General features: G+C 56.6%; 1 protein-coding gene across 4 annotated transcripts in view; it reads left to right on the plus strand.

The window, feature by feature from the left end:
• The first annotated feature begins 932 nt into the window (after positions 1 to 932).
• SLC6A9 (solute carrier family 6 member 9) overlaps positions 933 to 25,426 on the plus strand; it is a 31,656-nt gene continuing 7,162 nt past the window's right edge. Inside the window, exons 1-5 of one of the 4 annotated variants that reach the window (XM_043878402.1) lie at positions 933 to 1,071; positions 6,556 to 6,671; positions 18,400 to 18,556; positions 19,136 to 19,267; positions 19,638 to 19,908. In XM_043878402.1, coding sequence (XP_043734337.1) covers positions 6,642 to 6,671; positions 18,400 to 18,556; positions 19,136 to 19,267; positions 19,638 to 19,908 — 590 coding nt within the window. In that variant the 5' untranslated portion in view covers positions 933 to 1,071; positions 6,556 to 6,641. Of the gene's footprint in view, positions 1,072 to 1,216; positions 1,275 to 6,554; positions 6,672 to 17,530; positions 17,656 to 18,365; positions 18,557 to 19,135; positions 19,268 to 19,637; positions 19,909 to 25,426 lie in introns of those variants that run through there. The other 3 variants (XM_043878403.1, XM_043878404.1, XM_043878405.1) reach the window with 3 other exon arrangements.

Here is a 25,426-nt window from a genome sequence, read left to right on the forward strand (position 1 = left end):
TTGTTTATTTTGTAGGACAGGAAACTGAGGCTCAGCAAAGCTCCCTTTAGCAAAGTTTCTTTTAGCTAGGATTGGAACCTCCGCATGCTTCCCCAGGGTAAGAACACAGGGCCCAGGTTGGTGTCTGCAGCCCTTGTAATACAACAACCCCTGTGCGTGCTACGTCGTTTTAGTAGCGTCCAACTCTTTGCGACCCTATGGACTGTAGCCCACCAGGCTCCTCTGTCCATGAGATTCTCTAGGCAAGAATACTACAGCGAATTGCCATGCCCTCTTCCACGGGATCTTCCCAACACAAGGATAGAACCCGAGCCAGTGTAGGTTTGACCAAACCAGTGAGAGGGTCCGTGGAGAAAAGGACCCCCAAGCCCTCCAGTTCCAAGGAGCAGGACCCAGGCCTTACCCAGCTGTGCCCACAGTCCCCAGCGGCACCGCTCCAAAGGGGATGGAATTTGCTCAGACTTCTCTCTAGGGGGAACGCAGGCGCAGAAGGCCGGGGGCCTGGCAGGCTAACTCCAGCCCCAGTCCCCCAAGTGCCCCAGGCCTTTCTGGCTTCATTCCAGCCTAGCCGAAGGGGACGACATCTACTTCCTCCAAGGGCCCCAGCTGGAGGGCAGCGAGGATGGGGCGGAGCAGGGGGGTCCGCTGCAGAGCCCACTCCCAGGGGTTCCTGGGGTTCAATCGTCGGAAAGCTTGGAGCAACTTGTAATTTTATTCCCTGGGAGGAGGAGCCTGAGAAGTCGGCCGGGTGGGGGTGGGGATGAGATTGGGGTGGGGGGGTGGGGTGGCGTGGATGGGCAGGGCGGCCAGGGGAGCTGCTCCGAAAGGGGAGGGACTTGGCTAGGTCTCCCCAGCCTTCTTCACTCTCCAAACTTTCACCAAACTCTTGGCCCCCGCCTCCCCGAAACCAAAACACAACAAACTCAGGAGGAGCGGCGAGCAGCTCGGCGGGGCGGGCAGACTCGCGGCGGCACAGAGCCTCAAGAGGCTGATGCAACTTTCCCTTTAAGAGAGCCACCTGGGCGCACCGCGGCGCGGACCCAGCTCGCCTGGGCCGGGGGCTGCAGCATGGTAAGCGGCCGTGGGAGGGGGCGCTGCGGCCCGGCCTCTTTCTGTCCTGCCGTCTGTCTGGGCGTCTAGTGGCTCCACGGGGCTGAGCCCCAGGGAGAGCGAGCGAGCGAGCGAGCGAGTGTGTGTGATCGCGCATGCATGCGGGCATCTGTGGATGAGAGTGGGTGCACGCGTGGGGATGTCTGTCTCGCCGGAAAGGTCGGGTAGGTGCGTGCGTCTGGGTGTCACCGCTGTCACCAAGGAGCTGCAGCGGGCGGAACGGCGGCACGGGGCGGCGGCGGCGGGGTTGGGGGTGGGGGTGGCTGCTCCTGGAGGAAGGGGAGCTGCGTGCCGATGCCGGTTTAGTCCCAGGCGGCGGGCGCGTGAAAGTGCCGGCAGCTCCGGAACCAGAGCGTCTGTACGAGGCGCCAGTGGGTCTGCGCGCTGGGGCCTGCGGACGCCGGGAACCGGCGGGCCGGGTCTGCGCCCCGCATGCGGGCTCCTGCTCTCCATCTTCTCGCCGGCCGCCGGCCGGCCTGGCTGCCTATCTGACCCCTCCAGCCGGCCTGCCTCCCTATCTGCTCGCCCACTCGCCGGTCGGGTGCGGGTTCCCGCGCGCCCAAAGGTCCTGGGAAACCGTGCCAGGGAGCCTCGGACCCTCGGACCCTTGTCTGCGGCTCCCGGCTCTGGGAAGGGGCTACGGCCGCGGTGTTCCCGGGCGGTTGCTCTCCCGGGAAGAATCCGCGCCCTCCCCACCCCCAGCTTCATTCCGGGTGCGCGTAAAGCGGGCCCGTGCGGCCGCAGGTGAGGGTAGGGGCCTAGCCGCCCGGGGCGCCCCCCTCAGCCGGTGCCCCGCACCCCGCAGACAACGGCCGGCAGGAGCAGACCGCGAGGCTGGGGCCGGGCGGGAGGGGGGCTTTCCCGGAGGGCCGGGAGGGGCCCGAGCCGGCCCGGGGGCGGGGCAAGGGGGCGGGGACCTGGGCGCCCCGGTACTTTTCCACCGCAGGGGCCGGGGGGCGGGGTCACCGCCCCCACACCAGCCGAGAGGCCCACACGTGGCGGCTGATGTAACGCCCCCTCCCGACACCTCGCACCCGGATTAAGCCGAGCGCGCCGGCTTCGAGGAATCCGGGCTCTCCAGGCAGTGCTACAGCTTCGAAAGCGACCTCGCCTTTTCCTGCCGCTCAGGGCCCTCTTCTCAGCGGACCGGCCGCTTCTTAAAGGAGCCGCGCCCCCTTTCGGGCCAGTTCTCCGCAGGCCACGCCCCCTCGCTGGCCACTCTTAAAGGAGCCGCGTCCTCGTCTCTCTGACAGCTCTCTCAGAACGCCTAGGTCTGTTTCTTTGCTGAAACAAGCCTGATGCTGCAGCCGCTAGAAGATAAAGGCTGGGGGGCCTAAGAGTGGAGAAGGAGAGAAGGGCCTGAGAGGCTAAAGAACCCCAAAGTGAGGGAGTGTCAGAAGATTGGAGGATAGTGGGTGAGAGGGAACTGGTTCTAGGAAGGGACTAATGGGCTACACTGAGCATGCCCAGGTGTTTCCAAGCACCGCAGAGAAAACGCCCCCTTAACTCGGCCTACGCTGCGACTGCGGCTCAGTGCCCATCTCTGAGGATGCAGAAGGATCACACCTCTGCCCTGGGATTTCTCCAGCTGGTGGGGAAGGCAGATTTGGACACAAGCAATCATGCTACAACGGCTGCGTGTGAGGAACGTGTTGATCAGATGTACACTGCTTGCATTGGGGGTCACTGGGGGCACAGTGGAAAGACTGCAAATGGAAGAGAAAAGAAGGCTTCTTGGTGGTAATGGCTTTGGAACAGGTTTTGAAGATGGGTGGGGTATATACAGATGGAAATGGGGACAAGGGTGCTCAAGGAAGGGGGAATTGCCTAAGGAAAGGCATGAAGGCAAGAACCCTCTGGGGATGCTGGATAGTCCCACATGGCCCGCAGGTGGCCATAAGTGGCTGTAGATAGCTGATTTTGGCTCTAGGCAGAACTAAGGGCCCTTCCCCACTCCCACAGCCCCTCCCCTCCCTCCATCACAGTGAATGGGAAATTGCGCTTCCTCTTCTATCTTTCTCCTAAACTGTGAGGTTCTTGAAGGCAGGGAAAGAACCTATCACCTTTCCATCCCCAGCAATGACTTCAAGGCTTGGCCCGGAGGGACCCTTAAAATTGATTGGCCTGACGGTCCTGTTTGGAGGACAGGAAGACTGAGCAGTGGGACAGTGAAGATGGACCTGCTCCTGTGACTGTCCTCTCCCTGTCCTCCCTTGGGTGGCTCACAGGCAGTTTGAACCCAGCTCACCCAACCTAGCTCATCCTCTCCCCACTCCAAACCTGCAGCATGCCCTGCATTTCTGTCCCTGGAACGGGCACTGGCTTCTTCCTATTATGCCAATAGAAACCAGAGACCCCTCCTTATCCCTCACCCCCAAGTCCAATGCATCACCAAGTCCTACCAATGTTACCTTCTATATTTTTCTCAAATCCATGTACCTCTCCCCACCCCGTCATCACCTTCCTGAGCCAAGCCCCCTCATTCCTGGCCTGGCCTATTCCTAATCAATTTCCTTTCTTCCCCTCTCCCCTCCCTCCAGTCCTTTCTCCATACTAATCTAGGTTGTCGTTTTCAAAATGCACACACCACCAATTGCTCCTCCTCGCAGTTACAATTCTGATTTAAAGACTTCAGTGGCTGTCATTGCCCTCAGGATAAAGATCAAAACAAGGCCCCATAGACCCTGACCTTCCTTTTGCATCCACCTTCATCTCTGGCCACTTTCTCCCTCACTCTCTGAGCCCCAGGCTCCTGGTCTTTTTCTGTATTATTTCATTTGCTTGAATCTCCCTTCCTTTTCTGTTGCTCACTGTTGCCTAATCATCCCCCTCTGACTCTTAAACATCACTTCCTCAGGAAAGTCCTCTGTAACTCTCAGACAAGGCCAGGCCTCACTGGTGTAGACTCTGGTAAAGAGGATCTTTCACTTTCGCACCCTTTATCATAGGCTCTAATTATACGTATTTGAGTCACTGGTTTCACTCGTTTCCACCCAGCCTGTAAGCTGCAGGAGGCCAGAGACTGAAGAGTTCATGGTGCCCAGCACAGGTCTGGCCCAGAGCAAGCCTGAAATAAATATTTGTGAAATAAATTAATTGAACTGTGGCCAGCCCTAACTGCCTGCTGAACAATTTAGGCCATATCCTGTTGGCTGTGGAAGACTATTGGAGGGAATCAGGGTTTTAGGACTTTGGGAAGATTAATGGATTGGAAGGGAGGAGAAAGTGGAGGGCCTGTAGAGTCGAAAATTAAGCAAAAACTTCAGAAGGTACAAAGGAAGTATAATTAGCCCCATCTTCCAGATTGAGAAAACCAAGGGTCAGAGAGGTTAAGTAACTTGCTTGAAGTCACATACCTAGTGAGTTGGCAGAGTCAGTTCCTCCTCCCAGGTCCCAGAGTCCAAGCACTTCATCACAAGCTAACCTGACTCTGACCCTCATGGCACAGATAGAGAGCTTGTCAATCGTTGCCCATATATGGGTGAGGGGCAGGCCTGGTGCCTGGGTCATGTGGATGCCCAACCCCTATCAGAGGGCCTGACCTATAATAGGCTTTCAGGTGGTACTTTTTGAATGGATGGATGGGACCGTTTAACAGAAATAGCAGAGGCAGGAGAAGTAGCAAAGCTTTGCACCCAACTCATTGTCCTGGGAGCCGCTGCCAAGCAGTCTTTTTTCCACCGAGAAAGAGAAGCACCTTGAACACAAGGGCCGTATTTGCATTCCTCAGGGATATCACCCTGTAGCCCAAGGTCCAGAACAGAGTGTCCTCAGTTTCCTCATCTGACCAGAAGGCATGATGTCCAACCTTCATTACTATCATCACTGTCATTATTATTTGTTAGCCAAAGTGTGACAGCTTTGAAAACAAGTCTAGAGTTTATAGCTTGGAGGGAGGGATGTGGTGAATGAGAACAAGGGTATGATCACATTCCTTCTTCTCCTGGCTGCCCCCAGAAGACCAAAGCCATGAGCAGGGACTTCTCTAGAGAGGCAGGAAACCTGGCCTGGGTGACTAACCTAAGGGAAATGGTCACAAGTCACACCCTTGCCTGGCCCTGAGGAGGTTATGCAGGACACCTGGTGACCAGGGGAAAGGCCAAAGGTAACCTGGGGTGGATTTGCATAGGCAAAGAAAAGCTGCTTCCTCCTCTTTTCTAGCTTTCCAATGACTTCCTGGCTCTGCGGGTGAACTCTTGACGTGGCTGTGGGTGGGACCAAGTGACACAGAATAGCCTTTGCAGTAGAGTCCACTCCTTGAGAGTACCCAGAGAAGACCCCAGTCCTTCCCGTGACCAGGTCCTATGAAAGGTGAACATCCTTGTCCATCTGACCATGGGTTTCCTCCCATGAGAGCATTCCTTGAGGCTCTCGAAGGTTGATTCCATTCCTGCGGTGTGATTCCATTCCTGGGGCATGTCAAAAACTACCTCGTCTTGCATCTGCATCCATCCAACATCAAACCTTCAGACACCAGCAGCTGCATGGCCGTGCCTCCTGGCGAGTCTGTCTGCTCCCCACCCGCCACCGCCAGCCCCGCTTGACTCTGAAAGATCTCTTGAGCTGACCTGGCTCCTGATTCCAAGGCCTCAGTGTTAGCCATTTCGCTTCAACCCAATTCCACCAACACTTCCTGCAAGCTGAGCTGGGCACAGAGGGGTCAATAAAACACTTCCAACCCCTCAGGGAAATGGCCGACGCACAGTTGACAGACATAAGCAAATATGTCTAGAGTGAGTTTATAAGGACACGGTAGCACAAAACACCAAAGAGGAAGCAATTTGTTCCTTCTGGAGTGGGAGCCATGTCAGGAAAAGCTACAGAGGAGAAGAGACACTGAAGCAGGGTCCCAAAGGGTTTGTAGAATTTCACCTGGGGAGCAGGAGGCAAGGTGTTGGGCAGGGGCCCGCCTGAGCAAGGGCACGGAGGCATGCCTACACCTGCTATGTTTGCTGTGCCCAGAGCTTCTGGTCCAAGTTAGTGATGTAACAACAAGCCCAGATGCCTGGAGCCCAGGCTGAGCAGCACCAGGATAGGGAAGGCCCATCCTGGCCGCTTGGCCGGGGCAAGGTGGGGGAGCATGTGCTGATCCAAGCTGTCTCCCCTTCAGGGGAAAGGTTGAGGCCATTCACACAGACGATGAAGGAATTGGACCCTGTCCCAGTTCTGTGTTCATTTTTTATCTTTTATAGAATTGGGCATCTGGAGAGTCAAAAATAGACCTTTGCCCATTGGGACAGGAAGCCTGGAGACCAAGAGATCCAGGGGAAGGGTTGGGAGAAGAGTGAGGTAGGAACTGGATTGAGGGTCATCCAGAAAGGGACAGGACAGGAGGGAAGAGCGGCAGTGTTCTGGGGCCTGCACTGCCTGTCCTGGAGAGCCACACACGTCCTGCCCTGCCTTCCCCAGGCCACATCCTCACCTCATTGTCTGCTCTCTCCACAGCTCTGGAGGCCTATACTCTGAAAGGTGCTAGAAACAAAGCCTGTGAGTGTGATCTGGGACTCCAGAGCCCCTAACCCACCACCACCATGGTAGGAAAAGGTGCCAAAGGGATGCTGGTGAGTACAGGGACCAGACTGCAGGGAGGTGGTGGGAATCATGAGCACCGTCTGTCCCTTCTGGGGCCCGCTATCAGCTGCAGGAGGGCCTAGGGGGCTACATGGGGCCCTGAGTCTGGCCCTGCCAGGACTCCTGAGTGGTAGGGCTGTCTCAGGCCCAGGTAGGCAGCCCCTCACCCAGCAGGTTAGATACTGCCGTGGTTCGGAGCCCACAGCAGGCAGATTCTGCTACAGAGCCTGAAAGTCATGCAGGGAGGCAGGAAGGACACTCCCCACCCTCATCACAGGATACCCTGGAGAGCAGGCTGCAGTCAGTCCTGCCAGGAGGACTGTCCTATAGCTGACACCCCGGCACCCTCATCCAGTGCTCTGCCTGCTGTGGGGAGCATTCAGTAGGTACTGATCAAGGGGTACTCAGAGACTGATGTTTCTCATCTTCCACTCAAAAAATAGCATAGAACATTTCATGTTGAATCCTCTTGTGAGGTCTTTCAGGAAACATCCCTCTCCCCTTTCCCCAAGTCATGGCTCTTCACTGCCCGTTGCCTCAGAGCACAGGAGAGGTGGTACGAAGCAACGGGCAAGAATAGGGCCGGCTTATGGATGGATGGCTCATGGATGGGCGGAGCAGGCCAGCTTTGGAATCAGAAGCCAGGAAAATACCCCAAGGACAGTCGTATTCCTTCTCTGGGGATATTGCCTCAAGAACCAGTGAGACTGGGCAGCTGCCTGGGAGGAAACCAGTGGCTGAGCCTGGCCCTGCCCTTGGCTCCTCCCGTCCCCACATGGATTCTCCTCTTGCTGTTCTCATTTGGAGAAAGACTGATTGATCTAGGGTCTCTTGCTGAGCCCTCCTCAAACAAGCCCTGTCTCTCACCAGGGATTTCTGGGACTCTTAAGTCCCAGGTCTAGAGAAATGCTGTTGGGGAGGGAGCCACACAGTTGTGCTCCAGGCTCAGGACCCTCTCTCCTGCCTGGTCCTGGACTTCCAGCATCCAGCCCCTCAGGCTCGCTCTGGTCTGGCCCACTCCTAATTGGAACAAGTCTGAATGAACTAGGCTTCTCAAAGTGTTCCTGAGCCAGCCTGAACTCTTGAGTGCTCAGATGTGGGCAGAGGCGGAGGTCTCAAGACCCTCATACTTGCTATCAGGGAGTAGATGCCATGATAGGATCAAGACTGGCTTTCTTCTTGCCAGAAGTGTTGGAATGGGCCTCTAGCAGAAAGTGGAGTGCGGCTCTGCCCCTCCCTCCATGGAGATTCTGAGTCCCGTGAAACTTAAGAAACCCTCTGAGTACTCACTGGCTGCTCTGCTTTCTCTGGAATGACCCTGAAAGGACTGGGGCAGGCAGGCAGGGGTGATGGGGGACCCACGTGGGCAGCACAGAGAGCCTGACTCCCAAGGTCCCAGAACCCCTGCCGGGGCTGAGCTTCCCAGACCCCAGGCTCTGCCGGCCAGCCCGTCTGTAGAAGGGAATGCTGCCTGGGGACGCCCGTTCCCAGCACCAGGATGTGCCTAAAGATAGCCAGAGCGTAGTTTCCTTCGTGCCCTTTGACCTTTGACATCTGCCCGCTGCTGCTGTATCTGAGGCTCCATAGCAGGTCCCCTGGGCACCCCCAGTGGTTGCTTGAGATTCTCTTCCTGCTTCTTTCTCAGTTCTGCTTATGACCCTGGGCTACACTATTCTCAGCACTCAGTTGGAGCCAGTGCTGCCTCCATGTAGCGCTTGTCTCTGAGGAGCGCCGTCCCTCTTAGCTAACCTGGCCAGCTGTACCCGGACTTCATTCGCTGCCCGTGGTCCCCTAAGGGCAGATCATGAAGGATGCTCCTTCTCTAGAGGCCACAGTGGGGCAGAGCAGAGGGAGCTGAGGACCATGTATGTAAACCAGGGGCACTTGGGCCCTCCCAGGTCTCTGACTTCTGTTGCCATTTGTGTCCTGGTATGCGGGAGTAGGCAGCTGGCCCCGGCCACGAGGTCCTCACTTCCATCCCCCTTTGCCCCAGGCTTGGGTGTGAAGACATGGGCCCACTGGGTCTCCTCAGTGTCTACCCTATGTCATCCTTGGAGCCTCTGCTGGGCTCTCCATGCGGCTGGTGCCCCGTGGAGGGCAAGCCACTTCCCAGCACGTGCCCGGGCCCACATGCCTGCCGCACGTGTGTCTCCCCCCGGCTCCCAGCCCAGATGGTCTCTGCCAGGCCAGCTCAGCTGCCTCCCTCACGCCTCAGCAGCTCCTAGGACAGGGCCATGCAGGAACCCAGCTGGCCAGGGTGCCTCCAAGCCTGGGAGCAGCTGGGATGCTTGGGGGCACCAGGGGTGGGGGTGGGGGGTGGTTCCTTTCATGGAGACCTAGTGCCTCTATTTATATACATGTAGGGCTGGGTTGCCTGGGGCTCAGAGAACAGGGAGCTGGTAGAGAGGAGCCCAGGACAGGAGAGCCCCACTGGCTCAGCTTTAATCCCACAGTCTCACACCAAGTCCAACTCAGTCCCCTCCCCTGTGCCTGCTCCCCACTTGTATAGCATCTTGGGCAGAGAGGCCTTGGTGAGCCTCACTGGTCTCTCCCCACATCTCTGCTGCATTGGGTGTCTCTGCTACTGGGAAGTCTCCTGATGAATAAGAGCAGAGTCACCCAGGCTATGGCTCCAGGTGCTGGAACAGCTAAATCGTCCTAGAAGGCTTTGAAAGCACCAGAGGCCGCCTGGGGCTGCCCCGCCCTGACCTGTTCTGTTTTGCTTTGACAAGTGTTTCGATACTTCTTGTCTGCAGCAGCCATCTCAGAGCCTGGTACACAGTGGATGCTCACCCAGCCCGGGTCCTGGCATGTGGCAAGTGCTCAACCAGTGTGGGCTTGACACATCCTGGGAGCTCAGCAAGCACAGGCTGTGGCTAACACCGGGCCCTCCCTTGGTAGAAGGCTTGTCACTTACCAGGCATGCTCTTAGCATGAGTCCCGGCACGTGACAAGTGCTCACCTAGTGTGACGTGGCACACATTGGGCGCTCACCTGGCACGGTGCCAGGCGCGCAGTGCATGCTCACCCTGCTCAGGGCTGACCATGTCCTGGGTCCTCCCCTGGCCCAGAATTTGGCATACATGGGGCACTCATCTAGTGCAGGACCCAACAAACCACCAGAGCTCCCTGGCATGGGGCTGGCACACAGTGGGTCTGTCCCAGCACTGGACTTGGCACACACTGGGTGCCTTCCTAGTGTGGTTTGACGCAGTAGGTCTTCTCCTATCTCAGGCACCAACACACAGTGGGCACTCTCCTTATATGACAAGGACTAGCACAGAGGAGGTGCTCTGCTAGCCAGGCCAGCCTGCACAATGATTGGATGATCCTAGATTCACAACTACAGCCTCCCCAGTGAAATGGACAATATCTAGATCCAGAGGAAAAGGCCCAACCTCCTCAGGCTTCCTCTCTGGACCTAGGGCCTGCCCTCCATTCCGCTTGGCCTCCCTCCTCACCCTGGCCTCTCTGGAGCCCACCGACTCAGCTCTGTGGCCTTGCCTCCCCTCACACAGCTTCCCGGCAGCCCCACCACCCCGGAGTCACAGGTCGCAAACAAAGCCCCTCGACTCCTTGACCCTCTGGAGGAATGCCCACTCTTATTAAGAAAAGTCAGAGGCGGGCTTGGGGGAGCCGGCCTCCCTGAGTGGGGCTAGAGCAGCTGGATCCCACTAATGAGGCCTCATTACGGCCAGGACCCAGCTGGGCTGCTGCCGCCTGCTGTCCCCATGGCCAGAGCCAGAGAAAGCTGTCCAGCCAGGGCTGCCTGTTCTGGGCACCCGGCCCAGGCCAGGGCAGCCAAAGCCCAGAGCCCACCCTGGGTGGAAGTGAGCATTTGGGCATCATGGGTGACTGGGCCTTCCTGGAGCCAGTGGCCCAGCCAGGGGGTTGGCCCTCAGTCTGGACTCGCAGGAAGTCAGCGGAAGTCAGCAGAGCATGTCTGGGGACCCGGCTGCGTGAGGCTGGCCTGGAAGCCGCTCAGGTCTGAGGCCATTCTCTTGGGAGACTTGCTTGAGCCAAGATCAGTCCCCATTTTCCCTCCCAAAATGGACATAGTAGCATACCCACCTCGAGGGCCTGTTGGGAGGATTAAATGAGTTAATATATATTCATATGAAGTGTTTAGGACAGCGTCTGGCTCACAGTAAGCACTTAATATGTATATTATCTATGGCTATTATTAGTAATGCTCACTAGCTTCAAAGATGAGTAGATATGATCCCCATTTTAGAGATAAAGAAACTAAGACCAGATAAGTAATTTGCCTAAGGAGATACATAGAGGGAGATCCACCAGAGCTGGGGCTGGAACCCAGGCCTGTCTGACTAGAGACTTTGCCCTTTAACAATAATGATGTGGGGACTCCCCTGGTCATCCAGGGGCTAGGAGTCCATCTTGCCGTGCAGCGAACACGGGTTCGATGCAGCTGGTCAGAGAACTAAGATCCCACACGCAGCGGAGCAACTAAGCTGTCACACCACAACTACTGCCCCCACATGCCACAGCTAGAGAGCCCGTGTGCTGCAGCTTAGACCCAACGCAGCCCAATAAATATTTTTAAAATAATAATAACAAAAAGTTTTAAAATCGTGTCATCCTGCCATGTTCCCATGGGGTCAGCACACTTACCAAACTCACAGGGAGGCTGTCCTTTACATCAGAATTCATGCCTGATCTTAGGTTCCTAAGCTTCTACTCTGTACCAGACCCTTTGCCCACCCATCAGTTTCCGAAAACCAGAAGCTGTGTCTTCCCAGCATCAGAACACTCGTGCCCACCTTCCTGGTCACTGGTTTGTGGTGTCTCAGCACCCACTGGAGACTGACCAGTGCGTGTGGCCTCAGAGAAGAGGGATTGGAGGGGCTGAGTGACATTCTGCCCAGACCACTCAGCCCACTTTCCCAGAGGGAGCTCCTCAGGTTCTAGGTGACGCAGCGCTAATCCTCAAGGGTCCGAGTTCTGCAGCTGCAGCTGCCCTCTCGGCTAATGCCATCTTTCTTCAGACAGGTGACAGCGAGGTTCACCAGGCTACCACTCTTTTGCACAGTCAGTCCCATTCTTCTGTGAGGACACATTTACCGTCTTGGCTGGCCAGGGGTCCCCAAGTCCGGGGGGATTGCTCAGGGCCCATCACCCCTCGGCCCTCAGCACTCTGACGAGTCTGAATGCTTTGGGACTGGCCTGGGGTTCTGTCCCCTTCTCCCTGCCCCTTCACCATCTCTGCTTCCCCGTGGTACCCAGCCTCATTACCAGAGGCCCACCCAGGGCCAGGCCTGTGTGCTCAGCAGCATCTGGGCCCCAGACCCCACTCTAGAATGCGAATGAGCCACCCTCTCTCTCTCTTCTGTGCCCGCTCTGCCTTGCCCTGTGGTTGTGAGTGTGTCTATGTGTTTTTTGTTCCAATAACTTGCTGGGAACAAGGGAGAAACACAACAAGCCCCATGCCTCACTCTCGCTGCGGAGCATCCGTACTGAGCTGCATGGGGACTGGCCGGAGGGGGAGGGCCAGGGGAGGGGGTAGGCAGAGCTTCGGGAGGAGATGAGGTGAAAGTAATTGATGCTGCCCAGCCGGCAGTGGAAGAGGCAGGGGATGCGTCAGTGTCGCCCGGAGCTGGCGGAGGTGTGAATGAGCGGAGGAGACACGCGCACTCCGCTCCAAGTGCTCACCCCGGGATGGCGGCGGCTCAGGGACCTGTGGCCCCCTCCTCCCCAGAACAGGTCAGTCACCTTCCGGGAGGTCGAGCCCCCTCTCTGGTGCCAGGCAGACTGGGAGGCAGGACTTGGGGGGTGGGGAGAGGGGCTGAGTGGTCTGTGCCAGAGAGGGGCAGGCGCAGCCAGCCAGAGAGACAGACACCAGCAAAAGTGACCCAGAAAGTTGCAACTGTGCAAAGGAGCAGGAAGAGTTGGCTGTGTGGTGGGGGCGCGGGGGAGGAGAATGGGGGTGTGAGGGCCCCCCCAGCCCAAGGATCTGCTCTACGTATCAAAGCTGCATTGTCCTAGCTCCCGGGGAGACGGGCCGGAGGTGCCCAGGAATTGTACTAATCAATACAGCCCCATTGTCAGTGCCAAGGCAGTTACTCCTATGGGGAGAGTGGGTGAGGGGCAGGGGGACTTGGTACAGGGGCTGCGTGGGGAGGATGGGGAAGGGGGCGGGCCAGTGTCTCAGCCGGGAGGCGACAGACCCCACGGAATGGTCGCCAGTGTCCGGGACGAGAGCCCGGGTGGGGTGGGCACCACCGCTGTGCCCTCATCCCTGGAAGCCGGGGATGGGTGGGGATGGCAGGCAAAGCGTGGCTGATGGCAGTGAGGGAGAGGGGACTGGGACAGCCACCTTCTCTCTCTGCAGCGCATCCTGACTTGACCTCCAGAAGGCAAGAGAAGGAATGTCCTCTGGGGAGACCTGGGTTGGGTTTGGGAGTAGCCTTATGCAGGGCTGCCCCCTACCCTCAGGACTGCCAGGGTCAGCAACCAAAGCCACTTCCAAAATGCCAGCCTGCTGCCAGCCGACTGGGGCAGAGGCTGTTCACGGCTGCCACAGTGCGGGGCAGGACTGCTGAGCTCCCGGGCAGAGACAGCGCCCACCCAATGGTCCCGTCACTATTCCCAGGGTCTGGAGTGGAGCCCGGCGCGCCTGGGCTGCATCTCCTGTCAGCCGTCCACAATATTGGCGGGTCAATATTGGCAGAGCCCTCTGCCAGTCAGGGCTCTGGGATGAAACAGCACGGGGTGCGCCCTTGCCTCTCTCACCTCCCATAGGAGGGCCTGATCTCCTGAGAGGTGCCGTGAGGTTTTCCTTGAGGCAGGAGACCCTCATAGCCCATGCATACTGCTTGAGTCTAGGGAAGATTTTCCCATGGTCCCACTCCTCCAGCCCAGCGCTTGACTCTTTTCCGCGTCTGGATCAGCGAAGCTAGTTGAAGGATGGAAGGCTCTGTCATTGCAGGGCAGGTGCTGCCTCAGGAAGACAAGTCGGGGAACCGAGAACCAAGGGGTGTGAGGTCACAGGGTCTCCCGAGGCAGCCACGGCTTACTGTCATGGCTGTTCTGCCTGAATTCCCCCACTGGAGCTCAGAGAAGGCTGCCAGGGATCTGGATTTGGCTCAAGGTCAGTCTGGGATGTAGGGTCTTGCCCATTCTCCTCTGCAAAGTTTGTCTTGGATAGGACTTCATCCCTTGAGCAAACCCTGGGGCTGCAGAGTCCTGGACAAGAAGCCTGCCGGCTCCCAGCGGGGACTGCCCCGCCCAGCCTGCTCCTGGAGTCCTGTGTCCACCGAGAGCAGAAGAGAGAGCTCTCGATTCACAGAAATATCCAGTGGACACTGCTCTCGGAGGGCGGGAGTTGGCAGCCTGAGCGCAGCCATCGCCCAGAGTAGAAACCTGGGCTGCCTCTGAGTCTGGACACGAAGAAGGGAGGGGCGCCCCTGCGGTGCGGGGTGGGAGGGCGGCCTCTGGGAGCGGGCTCTGCAGCATTGTGTCCTCTTTACACTTTGCTGTAGTTTCCAGTTTTTTTTTTAATGATAAGCTCATAATCAGAAAGAAAGCAAATAACAACTTTTTTTTTTTTTAAGTTGTTCAGAAAGCCAGTGGGAACTAATGGAAAATACAGGAGAGAGTCAGAAATAGCAAATTCCAGGCGAGGCAGAGCTACAGAATCTAAGGAGATCTATTGAGGTTGTCTGTCTGTCCCCTGATTTTATAGCTAAGGTCTCTCAATGCTGAGAGTGGAAGAGGTTCGGACTCCTGGAGGTGCACATTCTAGAATGCTAGGATACTAACCCCCAGTGCGGGATCCCCGCCCTGCCAAGCCCAAGGTGTGGGGGGAACTCTGGTTTCTGCCCTTGGAGCTGAACTGCCTGAATTCCAGGAGCTCACCCAGAATAGTGAATAAACAGAGGGCAGAGGGCTAGGGAGAGGACTTACATAAGCAACTGTTCAGTGTGGCTCACCCCCCTGGGCAGGGATGGGGTGGGAGGTTGTGAACCCAAGACAGGTCACAAATCCTTGTGCAGGCACGGACACCGCTGCCTCAGTGACTGCTTCTAAGGACAGGGGCGCTGAGGGTCTTATGTGTGTATGTCTCTGCATGGTGGACGTCATGGAGGATGATCGGCCAGCCCACCCACACAGCTGTGGAAGGCACGCCCCGTAGCCTGCATCCTGCCGGGCCTGGGGAAGCTTGGGCACAGGGCAATCCCCACCCTGGAGATCACCCATGAGGCCCATGAGGGCTAGTCAGAGGTGAGGGTGGGGGCTATCCAGGGAACCTGAGGAGGAGGGACCAACCCAGAAGGGCACCAGGCCAGTCTGGTTTGACTCACCACCCAGGTGTGAGCGAGGGAGGGAGGTTGGGAGGGCAGCGAGGGGCAGCACACAGTGGGAGATGGGTGATGGGCAGCAGGAGCCTGGAGCCCAGCCAGTCGGCGGGGCTGAGCTGGGTTAGGCAGACGGGCCACCAGTCTGGGTCAAACCCATGAGCACAAAGAGATTCTTTTGTGGGCACCTCAGAGCCAACAACCTCTGCAGGGGGCGTTACTATCAGTGGCTGGCCTTCTACCTAGCAGGTAAAAAAGAACAGAGGGCTTAGAATAAGGAAAATTATGCAAGGAGAAAAACAGTTGTGCAGCATTGGAAAAGTCTCACTGGCCTTGGGCATTGCTGTCTAGGAAGGAAGTGGAGGGGTGTCCCCAGAGGAGGGCTGGAAGGGAACTAGAGCCCCCAGGAGCCCCCACAGAGGGACCCTGCCCTCCAGTGTCCTTGGAGGAAGGTGGGCTTCCTCTGTCCTTTGCTGAGCACCACGCCCTCACCAGCCAGACTGCCTGCACATAGCTTGCACTAGAATGAAAAGCCAGAGGCCTAGCTGTATAGCAGGCCCCCACAGCAGCATTCTCCCCACAGCTCCTGAATGGGGCACTGAAGGGCTGGGATACAGGGCCAGGGAGCAGCCGCTAGTGCTGCTGCTTCTGGGAGCCCCTCCCACCACGCGCAGGGCGTCAGTGCACCTCTTTCTGCAGAGCAGACCCCTCGTGTTGTCTGTTACTTCCCATCCCCAGCTCCAGTTCCGGGCCCCAGTGCCCCAGGCTCGGGCCTCCAAGGGGCACAGCCAGCAGGACTGAATGGTTGAGCGCAAGGCTCAGTAGGGTGCCGCTCGTGAACTCGACCAGTGACTCCTGAGGGCTCAGTCGGCCTGTGACTCGCTGCTGGCCACCCCCCCACCCCCGGCCCCTGCATGCCAGGGGAGGAGGAGAGACTTCAGAGGCCCAAGTCCAGTCCCGCCGCACTTGGTCAGGCCTTGAACCTCAAACCTTAGGACCTCGGTCTCTGCAAGAGGCCTTGCCCTGGCTCCACCCGTGAGGCCACCCTGGACCCTCAGCTGCCTCTTTTACGGCCAGCCGTAACTGCTGCTTCGTGACCCCACCCATGTGCTCGCAGCTGCCACAATCCTCCATTGTGCCCCTAAGTAAACAAGCCTCGGACAGAATAAAACTGTTATTGTAGGATCAACATATAGGAGGCCTATTTGGCTGGGCTTTGTTTGGGAATGGATAAACTACCCCAGGCAGGCCTCACGCCCTCTGAAAAAATGCCCCCCAGACCCCACGCTATTGCTAGGCCTGTCCTCAAAAAACGCCCTAGGAGGTGGTGACAGGCTTAGCCAGGATTCTGTAGGGACCTGTCACACCAGGACTGGGAGCTGCCCTCTCCCAGGGCCAAGGTGGCCTTCAAGCCTCTTCGTCAGGGCAGCCTTCTGTGACCTCACACTGCTCCCACCCCCACCCTAGTTATCCTTTCACGCTCTCGTGACTTGAGAAATTCCCCTTTGTGGTCACGTTGAAGTTGCATGTAAAAATTATGTGTTTATCTCATTAATGGCTTACTTCCCCCTGGACTTCTAGCTCTGAGTGGGTCGGGGTGTGTTTTCTTCCCTTCTGAATTCCCTGAGCCTGAGGTAGGGCCTGGCCCATAGAAGGTGCTTGTAAACCTCCGAGGCTGCAAATGAATGCACACAGGCTCTGCTGGTCGGCCCTGGGTGCCCTGTGAAGGGTTCCTGGTACTGGGCCCCAAACCTCCAAGACCATGTGAGGCTCAGGGTCTCCTCTGGGCAGTGCTGGGTGGGAGGTGACACCTCTGTGCAGTACAAGGGTGTCTGCGCAGTAGCGCCCACGTGCTGTGCAAGCCCGGAGCGGCCCCCCAGAGGCGCCCACTGAGAGCGAAGCTGCGTGGCTAGGAGGGCCACCATCAGGGTGCTGGGGCCTCTGGGCCTGCCTTCCCAAATAGGCTCTCCTGGAAGGCGCAGGCCCGGTGAGACCATCCCCTGACTCTGCGCCTATGGGTCAGTGTCAGAGTCCAGCAGCATGGCAAAGCCCCAGGCCCATTTGTCTATTTGCCTGCATGCCTTCCATCTGTCTCTTTCAAACGGAGGGTCAGTGTCACTACAGCGCTGTCCCTCAGAGGTTGTGGGGCTATGTCTCTGATCCTGGGTGTCCTCCAGGGACGCCTGGCCATTTCTCTCAGGAGAACAGCCCACTTCTGGGAGACTGTCTCTGTCACTCAGGGGCTCTCTGGGCTTCTCTGGTGGCGACTCTCAGGGTCCTTCATTGCCTCTGATACTCCTCTGACCGCCAGGCTCTGGCTCAGGGTGGCTGACTCAGTGGGAGGGGTGGAAGGGACATGGCATGGGGGATGGGTCTGCTCACACTTATAACGGGACTTACTGGGTTAGTCCCAAGTATGGGGTTGGGGGCCTCAGTGGGGCTTCGGGCCACCCAGTCCAGCCCCACAGCTCCCCAGGCAAACCTGCATCCTTCCTTTGGGGTGAAACCCCTCATCAGCCCTTCCTGACCAGCCCCCTCTTTTGCAGCCCATGCTCTCTCAGCTCAGAGACCCTTTTCCAGAGTCACTCCCTCTAGTTCCCCTAGCAGAGTCTGTCCTCCAAGTCTGGCATGGTGCCTACAACTCTGATCTCCTCCCCAACTCATGGCCAGCAGACACCCCCCAGCCCCCGCCGCCACAGCCCAGGTCAGCTTCCCCAGGGCTCCCCTTCCCTGTCGTGGGCAATAATTAGAGATGGCTCCCCTGGCACTCCCATCCTGGGTCCCAGAATGCCTTCCTCAGGTCTGGCCTAGCTCAGTTGCTTGCCCCTTCTTGTACCCCACAGCCCTGACCACCAGGTTCCCCCTAGAAAAAGCCTTCAGCTGGGGGAGGGGGCCCATGTCCCCTCCCCCACAGCCGCCTGCCATGGTCAGCGTGCTCAGCCTGGCGATGTGGTGGTGGCGGGTGGGGGGGCTGTCTGGACACAGGCCCCTTTGTGCCCAGCCCAGCTTGGCTGCTTGGTATGAGGCTCAGCTGCTCCCAGATCCTCACCCAGAGGGGAGAGGGGAGGCTTTGGAGGGGCTGGGGCTGGGGGGCTCTCAACTCAAGCTCCCTCTCAATATCCCACCTCTCAGATGCCGGCAGCAGCTCCTCAGGTGGGCTGGTGCCCCCGGCACAGAGTGCTGGGGGGCTGGTGAGGGAGGCCCCATTTGGCACCCTCTGGCAGCCTCTCTTCCCTCTGTGCTCCTCTGCCAGGCCTGCCTGCAGCTCCTGCCAGCAGAGGGGAAGCCCAGGGTGGGGGTAGGGGCCTGGAGGGTCCACGGTGTCCCCACTGGGGGAGGCCTGGAGGGTCAGGCACCTCATGCCAATGCCTTGCTGATGGTGGCTTTTCTCCTGTCCCCACAGAATGGTGCTGTGCCCAGTGAGGCCACCAAGAAGGACCAGAACCTCAAACGGGGCAACTGGGGCAACCAGATCGAGTTTGTACTGACGAGCGTGGGCTATGCCGTGGGCCTGGGCAATGTCTGGCGCTTCCCATACCTCTGCTATCGCAACGGGGGAGGTACCCAGTGGGCACAGGGCAGGGACCACCCACGTGGATAGAGCCCAGCCACCAGGGCCCAGCCACCCCCTTCTGGCACAGACCCCATCCAGACAGGCTGACTTCTGGCCCTAATCTCCTTTGCCCCCACACCTGGCTTAGGTACCCTTTACCCTGTGACCTTGGCAGCCTGATCGCTCGAGGGGAGAATAGGTAGAGAGGAAAGCAACCCAACCTCCCAAATCTCAGTTTTATACCCCCTGCACTTCAACAGCCCCCCCCCCTCAAATGATTTGGGGATATTTAAGAACCCCATCAGCTAATGAGTGTGAAATTGCTTGTTTAAGTCATTAATTCCCACCTAAACCTGGTGGCTCTGGGACCTGGGTTCAGCTCAGAGCAGACTTCCTGGGAACCCCTGTCAAGTTAAAAAACAGGCCGTGCGTGAGCAGTGTGCCTCAGACTGAGGCTCCAGTCCAGGCCATGGCACACCCTTCTGGAAGCCCAGCCAATTGCAAAGGTTCTGCTGTCGGGTTCTGAGCAGGAAGAGGGTGGGATCCCCCAAAGCCAGCCCTGAGCCAGCCCTCTCCTGCCCACCAGGAGCCTTCATGTTCCCCTACTTCATCATGCTCATCTTCTGCGGGATCCCCCTCTTCTTCATGGAACTCTCCTTTGGCCAGTTTGCAAGTCAGGGCTGCCTGGGGGTCTGGAGGATCAGCCCCATGTTCAAAGGTGAGGCCCGGGTGGGGTAAACACACACACATGGGCCTCTGGGGGCCGTGCTGACTCACCCGTCTGTATAAACACTGCCATAAACCCCTATGGAACCTGGGTGTTGACCGGAGGCCCACATCAATGGCCAAGGCCAGGGACACATGCTGGGATCCATTGTTTACTTGGCCTCCACCCTCTCCTCCTACCGTGTGCATACACAAAAGCCCTTCGCCAACCCCCATCCCCAGCCCCCAGCTCGCTCCTGCCAAGGCCTCGACCTGCCCTTTCTGTGGCCCTCCACAAAAGTCTGCCCCTTAGGCCCTTCAAAATTGGCTTCGCGTCCTTCAGCTAGGTGTGTTAGGCTGCTCCTGCCCCTCCCCTCCCCCAGGTGTGGGCTACGGCATGATGGTGGTGTCCACGTACATCGGCATCTACTACAACGTGGTCATCTGCATCGCCTTCTACTACTTCTTCTCGTCCATGACGCCCGTGCTGCCCTGGACCTACTGCAATAACCCTTGGAACACGCCCGACTGCATGAGCGTGCTGGATAACCCCAACATCACCAACGGCTCGCAGCCTCCTGCCCTGCCTGGAAACGTCTCTCAGGCGCTCAACCAGACCCTCAAGAGGACAAGCCCCAGCGAGGAGTACTGGAGGTGAGGCCCCCCATGGGACCTGGGCTTCTAGGGGTCACCCTGGGGGCCTGTTTTCAGCCCTCCCTCTTTGCCATTGGGCAGTGGTCTGCCATCGAGGGAGGGTGACAGGAATGGTGTGTGGTAGGCGTGTGGGCAGCCTCTCCACGCCAAGGCTGACGCACAGGCTTCGTGAGGTCATGAGAGTCCTTACACAGCGGCATCGAGGGAGGGAAGGCTCCAACAGTCAGGCGGGTCAGCCGAGGAGAGTCGGGGAAACGAAGGGGAGGCTTCATGGCTAGCAGAAGAGCACCAACAGAGGCCTTAGCTCCAGAAGAGCCTGAGGCAAACCCGTTGTGACGAGGGTAACAGGTGCGTGGGGCGCTCACCGGCCACGTGGTAGCCTTCAAGGAGTACGTGCCTTCTTGGAGGGCTTAGAGGAATGAAGCGCAGACCTAGCCCTGCAGAAGCAAAGAAGAGCTGTGGCCGTTTCCTGAGCCCAGAGCTGCGTTTGGGAAGGGCAGCCTGGCACCCCTCAGCTCTGAGCCAACAGGGAACGGAGTCCCGGGGCTGGCCTGAAGGGAAGCTGTTGCTGGGGGTGTTTGGAACATCTTGTCCCAGCTGGGTGGGTGTGAGGGCACAGCAGGACATCCTGGAGGAAATTCCCCACGCCCTGTTGGGGAGCTCATGGGAAGAGGGCTTTGTGGGCCGGTGGGCAGGCCTCGTTCATTCATTCCACAAACATTTATGGCGTCCACTCCGCCGGACCTTGTGTGCCCATGGGGTATGAATGGCCCTGAGACCATTCCACGAGGAGGTCACAGTCCAGAAGGGAGCTGGGTAGTTAATGCTATTAGGGGCAGGGGCCTCAGTGCAGGTATATGCAGGGGATGTGGTGAAGGCAAGAGCAGGTGATCAAGGAGGCTTCCCATGGACTTCCCTTGAGGTCCAGTGTCTAAGACTCCGAGCTTCCAGTGCCTCCACTGCAGGGGGCACAGGTTCAATCCCTCCTCAGGGAACTAAGATCCCACATGCCAAGCATGACATGGTCAAAAAACAAATCATAAACAAAGCCAAGACTTCCCAGAGGAGGGAGAAAAGGAGCTATAGAAGGATTGAGAGACATAGGCAGATGAGCCACAGCCAGGAGGTGTCAAACTGGAGCTGGGGGTGGGAGCAGGTTGGACAGAGTATTGGGACAGAGGAGGCTAGGGCATCAAAAGGCACAGGGCTTCCCCTGCCAGTCAGAGGGTTCGAGCCTTCTCCACGCTGTGATGGAGAGTCAGGGCTGAGCGGCTGAGGTCCCGGTTACACTCAGAAGTTCTAGCAGGTCCACGTCCTCTAAGCCGAGGGCCAGCACTCAGAGCCTCAGGGCCCAGTGTCCCTGGGCAGCTGCTGCCGCATACGTGCTCAGTCGTGTCTGACTCTTGGCAACTCCATGGGCTGTAGCCTGCCAGGTGCCTCTGTCCGTGGAATTTTCCAGGCAAGAATACTGGCATGGGTTACCATATCCTACTCCAGGGGATCTCCCTGACCCAGGGATTGAGCCAGTGTTTCCTGCACCTCCTGCATTGGCAGGCAGATTCTCTACCACTGAGCCACCTGGGGAGGCCCTGTGCTGCGCCATAGATGTTAAAAGACGGTTAAGATGTGGTCACCGTCCTCAAGACTCATGGTGGAGACCATAGAGCCGTTGCCTCCCAGTGAGGTTTGGGCAAAATTACCTCTGGGCATATTTGGTCATTCAGTCATTGGACGGGTCATTTCCTGAGCACCAAGTAGGTACTGAGAACTGCACTCAGAGCAGGGACAGAGCGGGGAGTAGGAGACTCCTCCTTTTAGGTATTCTGCTGCATTTGAGGCATGGTGTGGATTGGGCAACTTGATCTAGACGAGAGAGAACCTTCTGGAAGCTTCCAGAAGCACAAAGCCAAGAGATGCTCCAGAAATTCTCACCCCAGGGGCTGTCTTCCAGGGTGGGGCTACTGCCTGGCAGAGCCCAGGAGATTTTATCCAGTGCAATTAGAGGGGAATTCCCCTCCAAGAAAACTAGCCATGGGTCAGGAGGTCCACAGGATGGCCCGCTGAACTCCAGTCCTTGGCCAGGGCTGGAGCCAGGCCTACCTAAGTAGCCCCAGTCCCAGGCAGGACGCCTTCCCTTCAGGATGGCTCCCTCCTGCCCCCTCCTGGAGAGCCTAGGGAAGTGACCTTTGAGAGGGCTGCCCAAGCTGGCTTCAGCAAGATGAGGTGAGCAAGCACCCCCATTTCTCGGCACCTACTGTGTGCTTATTGTTGCTGTTTGGTCGTGTCTGACTCTTTTGCAACATCATGGGCTGTAGCTCTCCAGGCTCCTCTGTCCATGGGGTTCTCTAGGCAAGAATACTAGGGTGGGTTGCCATTTCCTTCTCCAGGGGATCTTCCAAACCCAGGGATCAAACCCAAGTCTCCTGCATTGCCAGGGGGGTTCTTTACCCCTGAGCCACCAGAGAACTATATGTTAGGCATATTATATGATATCATTTTCAGATTCAGAGACTGATTCCCAGATGTTAAGGAACTAGACTGCAATGCTGTGTCAGGATATACATGTGTCAGGATATACATGTCAGGATATACATGTGTCAGGATATGCATGTCAGGATATACACGTGTCGGGATACGCGCGTGTCAGGATATACATGTCAGGACATACATGTCAGGATATACATGTGTCAGATATGCATGTGTCAGGATATACATGTGTCGGGATACGCATGTGTCAGGATATACATGTGTCAGGATACGCATGCCCCACTGTGCCTGGTGCCTAATGTGAATTAGGCCGATGATACTCTGCAGGCGTTCTGGGTCCACAGTCTCCAGTGACCCTTTGGAAAGCTGCACAATCTCATTTGAGCCCCATGGCAACCCTATTAGTGGTGCCGGTTTTATAAAATATTCCCATTTTACAAGTGAACAAAGCAAATCAAGAGAAGGATTGACTCCTCTAAAGGGAGAAGAGCTCCCAGAGCAGATTTCTGAGCCCATGTCTGCCTTTTGCCCACCCTTTGGCCTCCAGTCTTCCCTGCCCTCACCACGTCTTTACAGCATGATCTTACAGTCCTCTGAGAGCTGATCCCTAAGCTCAGGACCATGCCCTCATCCCCCCAGCAGACACCTGGCGCCCAATGGGACTTGGATCCCAGCACCCCTCTTCCGGTATCTTCATGCCAGCTCTAGAGCCACACAGACCTCACTCAAATCCTGGCTGTGCTGCATACCAGCTTGGCCTCGTGAGGTCCAAACCTCTTTTAGTCTCAACTGCTCATCCATTAAGTGCGAGTGGTTACAACATCATTCTTGTTATTATAATGATATAGCAGAAATCACTAAGAACAGTGATGGGTGTTCAGTAAGTACAGTGATAGCCACTGCTGGAGATGCAGTGAAATAGATGAGAATGTCCTGTTCTCAAGGCGTTTACCATCTGGTTGGGAAAATTAAAAAATAATGCAGAATAAGTCCAGAGATGCTATGTGAAAGCCAACTTGTAAACATGTGGGGTTCCAAAAGTTTTTCAGTTAGTTGTTTGGTCTCAAAAGCACATGGTCCAAAACCAAAACAAAACATTAAATATGGTGCCATAAAGAGAAAGTTAAGAGTTCAGAAGTCTAGCCTACCGAACTCTTTAAGCCCTTGTATTGTATGCTGAACTCTTGCAATAAAAAATAATACAAAGCACTACCAGTTTAGCATATGTAACTAGACAAAGTTTTTAGAGAGTCTTTTGAGCAAGGAGTGGGTTCTTTACTTTGAATGCTGGTGCTTAAAGTAGATCACCTCTCAGCTGTAGCAGTTAAGACCCAGTGGCTATTCTGGAAGGCAGAGCCTCCCAGCACGATGTGCCCTAAATAGTGTGCCAGTCTGGTCGGGCTTAGGTAGCCCAGAACCTCCAGCCCTGCTGCCTTCAGCTTTGAGTGACCTTGTCTATTTGCCCCATGGGCCCAAACTATTTTTTTCTGCATGTCCCAAAGGGAAAAAGATTGGAACACACAGCCACAAGGGTCCAGGAGCCTCTCCTGGGAGTAGGGGGTAGATTTTATTCATCCCTTTGTCTTTGGTTCCTCCGTGGACTGAGAGCCTGAAAAGTTTCTGACCCTGATGCCTGTTGAGTGAACCAACCCCGAGGCAGGAGTTTGCTGGAAGAGGGATGTGTTGGACAGCACCCTCTGCAGGTCACAGTATGAAGGGCAGCCTAGGAGAAGATTTGCGGCAGAGGAGGCCTAACAAGGTGCTTGCAAGTCTGACAGTCCGGTGGGCTGACCAAACAAACAAATCCCAGACCTGGCAACACTGTCCCATGAGGCACCAGGGTGACCACCATCACAAAGTATTAAACATGTTGTCATGAGGTTTGAGAACTGAGTTGGAAAAAAAAAAGTAAAAATAGTTAAGATTAGAGGATAGCCTATGAGCTATGCTGAGAAGTCCTCACTGAAAGAGGGGAAAGAAAGGAGCCTGTATTTTTCTAAGTTTATCTACAGATTACCCTAGGCTCATGTTATGATGCCCATTTTAAAGATGAGGAGACTGAGGCTCAATAATTTGTCTCTTGCTCATCAGTTCTAGCCTGGACAACTCCAACAACCAAGCCAGTCCCCATCCAGATACTCCCCTTTATACTTCCCAGTCCATTTTCCATGATGTTAATTCATTCATCCATTCAGAAAATGCTTATTGGGCATGACTCTGTGCCAGGGACTTTGCGAACCACTGGAGGGATACAAGAGTGAACAAAACGGACAAAAACCCTTGCCTTCATAGAGGGCAGATAACAAACTGAATAGTAAAACGTGCAGTATGATAGAAGGAGACATACTATGGAGGAAAATACAGCCAGGAATGGGGTAAGGTATGCTAGGCTGGGGCCGGGGTTGCAGTTTTACTCCAGGTATCCAGAATAGGCCCCTTTGCAAAGAGGACACCCAAGTAAAGATTTAAAGGAAGCAAGGAGCGGGGGAGCCATGTTGACAAGCCCAGCTGCATAATTTGTGGGGCCCAGCACAAAATGAAAAGATGGGGCCTCTTGTTCAAATGTGCTCAGAATTTCAAGATGACAATGGCAGGACATTAAAGCAAGCACAAGGCCCTTCTAAGCACGGGGCCCTGTGCCTGCACAGATCTCACACCCGTGTGGACATGTGGAGGTCTGGGGGAAAAAAACACATCAGACAGGGAAGAGCATGTGTAAAGGCCCTGAGGTGGGAGTGGGCCTGGCACATTTAAGGAACAACAAGGAACCCAACACAGCTGGAGCAGTGAGTAAGGGGGGAAGGAGCAGGAGGAGAGGAGATTTGAGAGATGGCATTTAGGAGACAGTGGATCATGGAGGGCTTTGTAGCCACCGTATGGACTAGGTTTTCCATGGCTAGAGATGGGAGCTGCTACCAGGCTTTGAGCCAAGGAGAGGCCCTGAGAGACCTCTTCTAAAAACCCTCCAGAAGCTTCTCATTGCTCTCAGAATAAAATCCAAACTTCTCCATCTTGACTTCACAACTTCTCT

This window comes from Cervus elaphus, chromosome 20 (genome assembly GCF_910594005.1).
Source record: "Cervus elaphus chromosome 20, mCerEla1.1, whole genome shotgun sequence".
Lineage (NCBI taxonomy): Eukaryota > Metazoa > Chordata > Mammalia > Artiodactyla > Cervidae > Cervus > Cervus elaphus.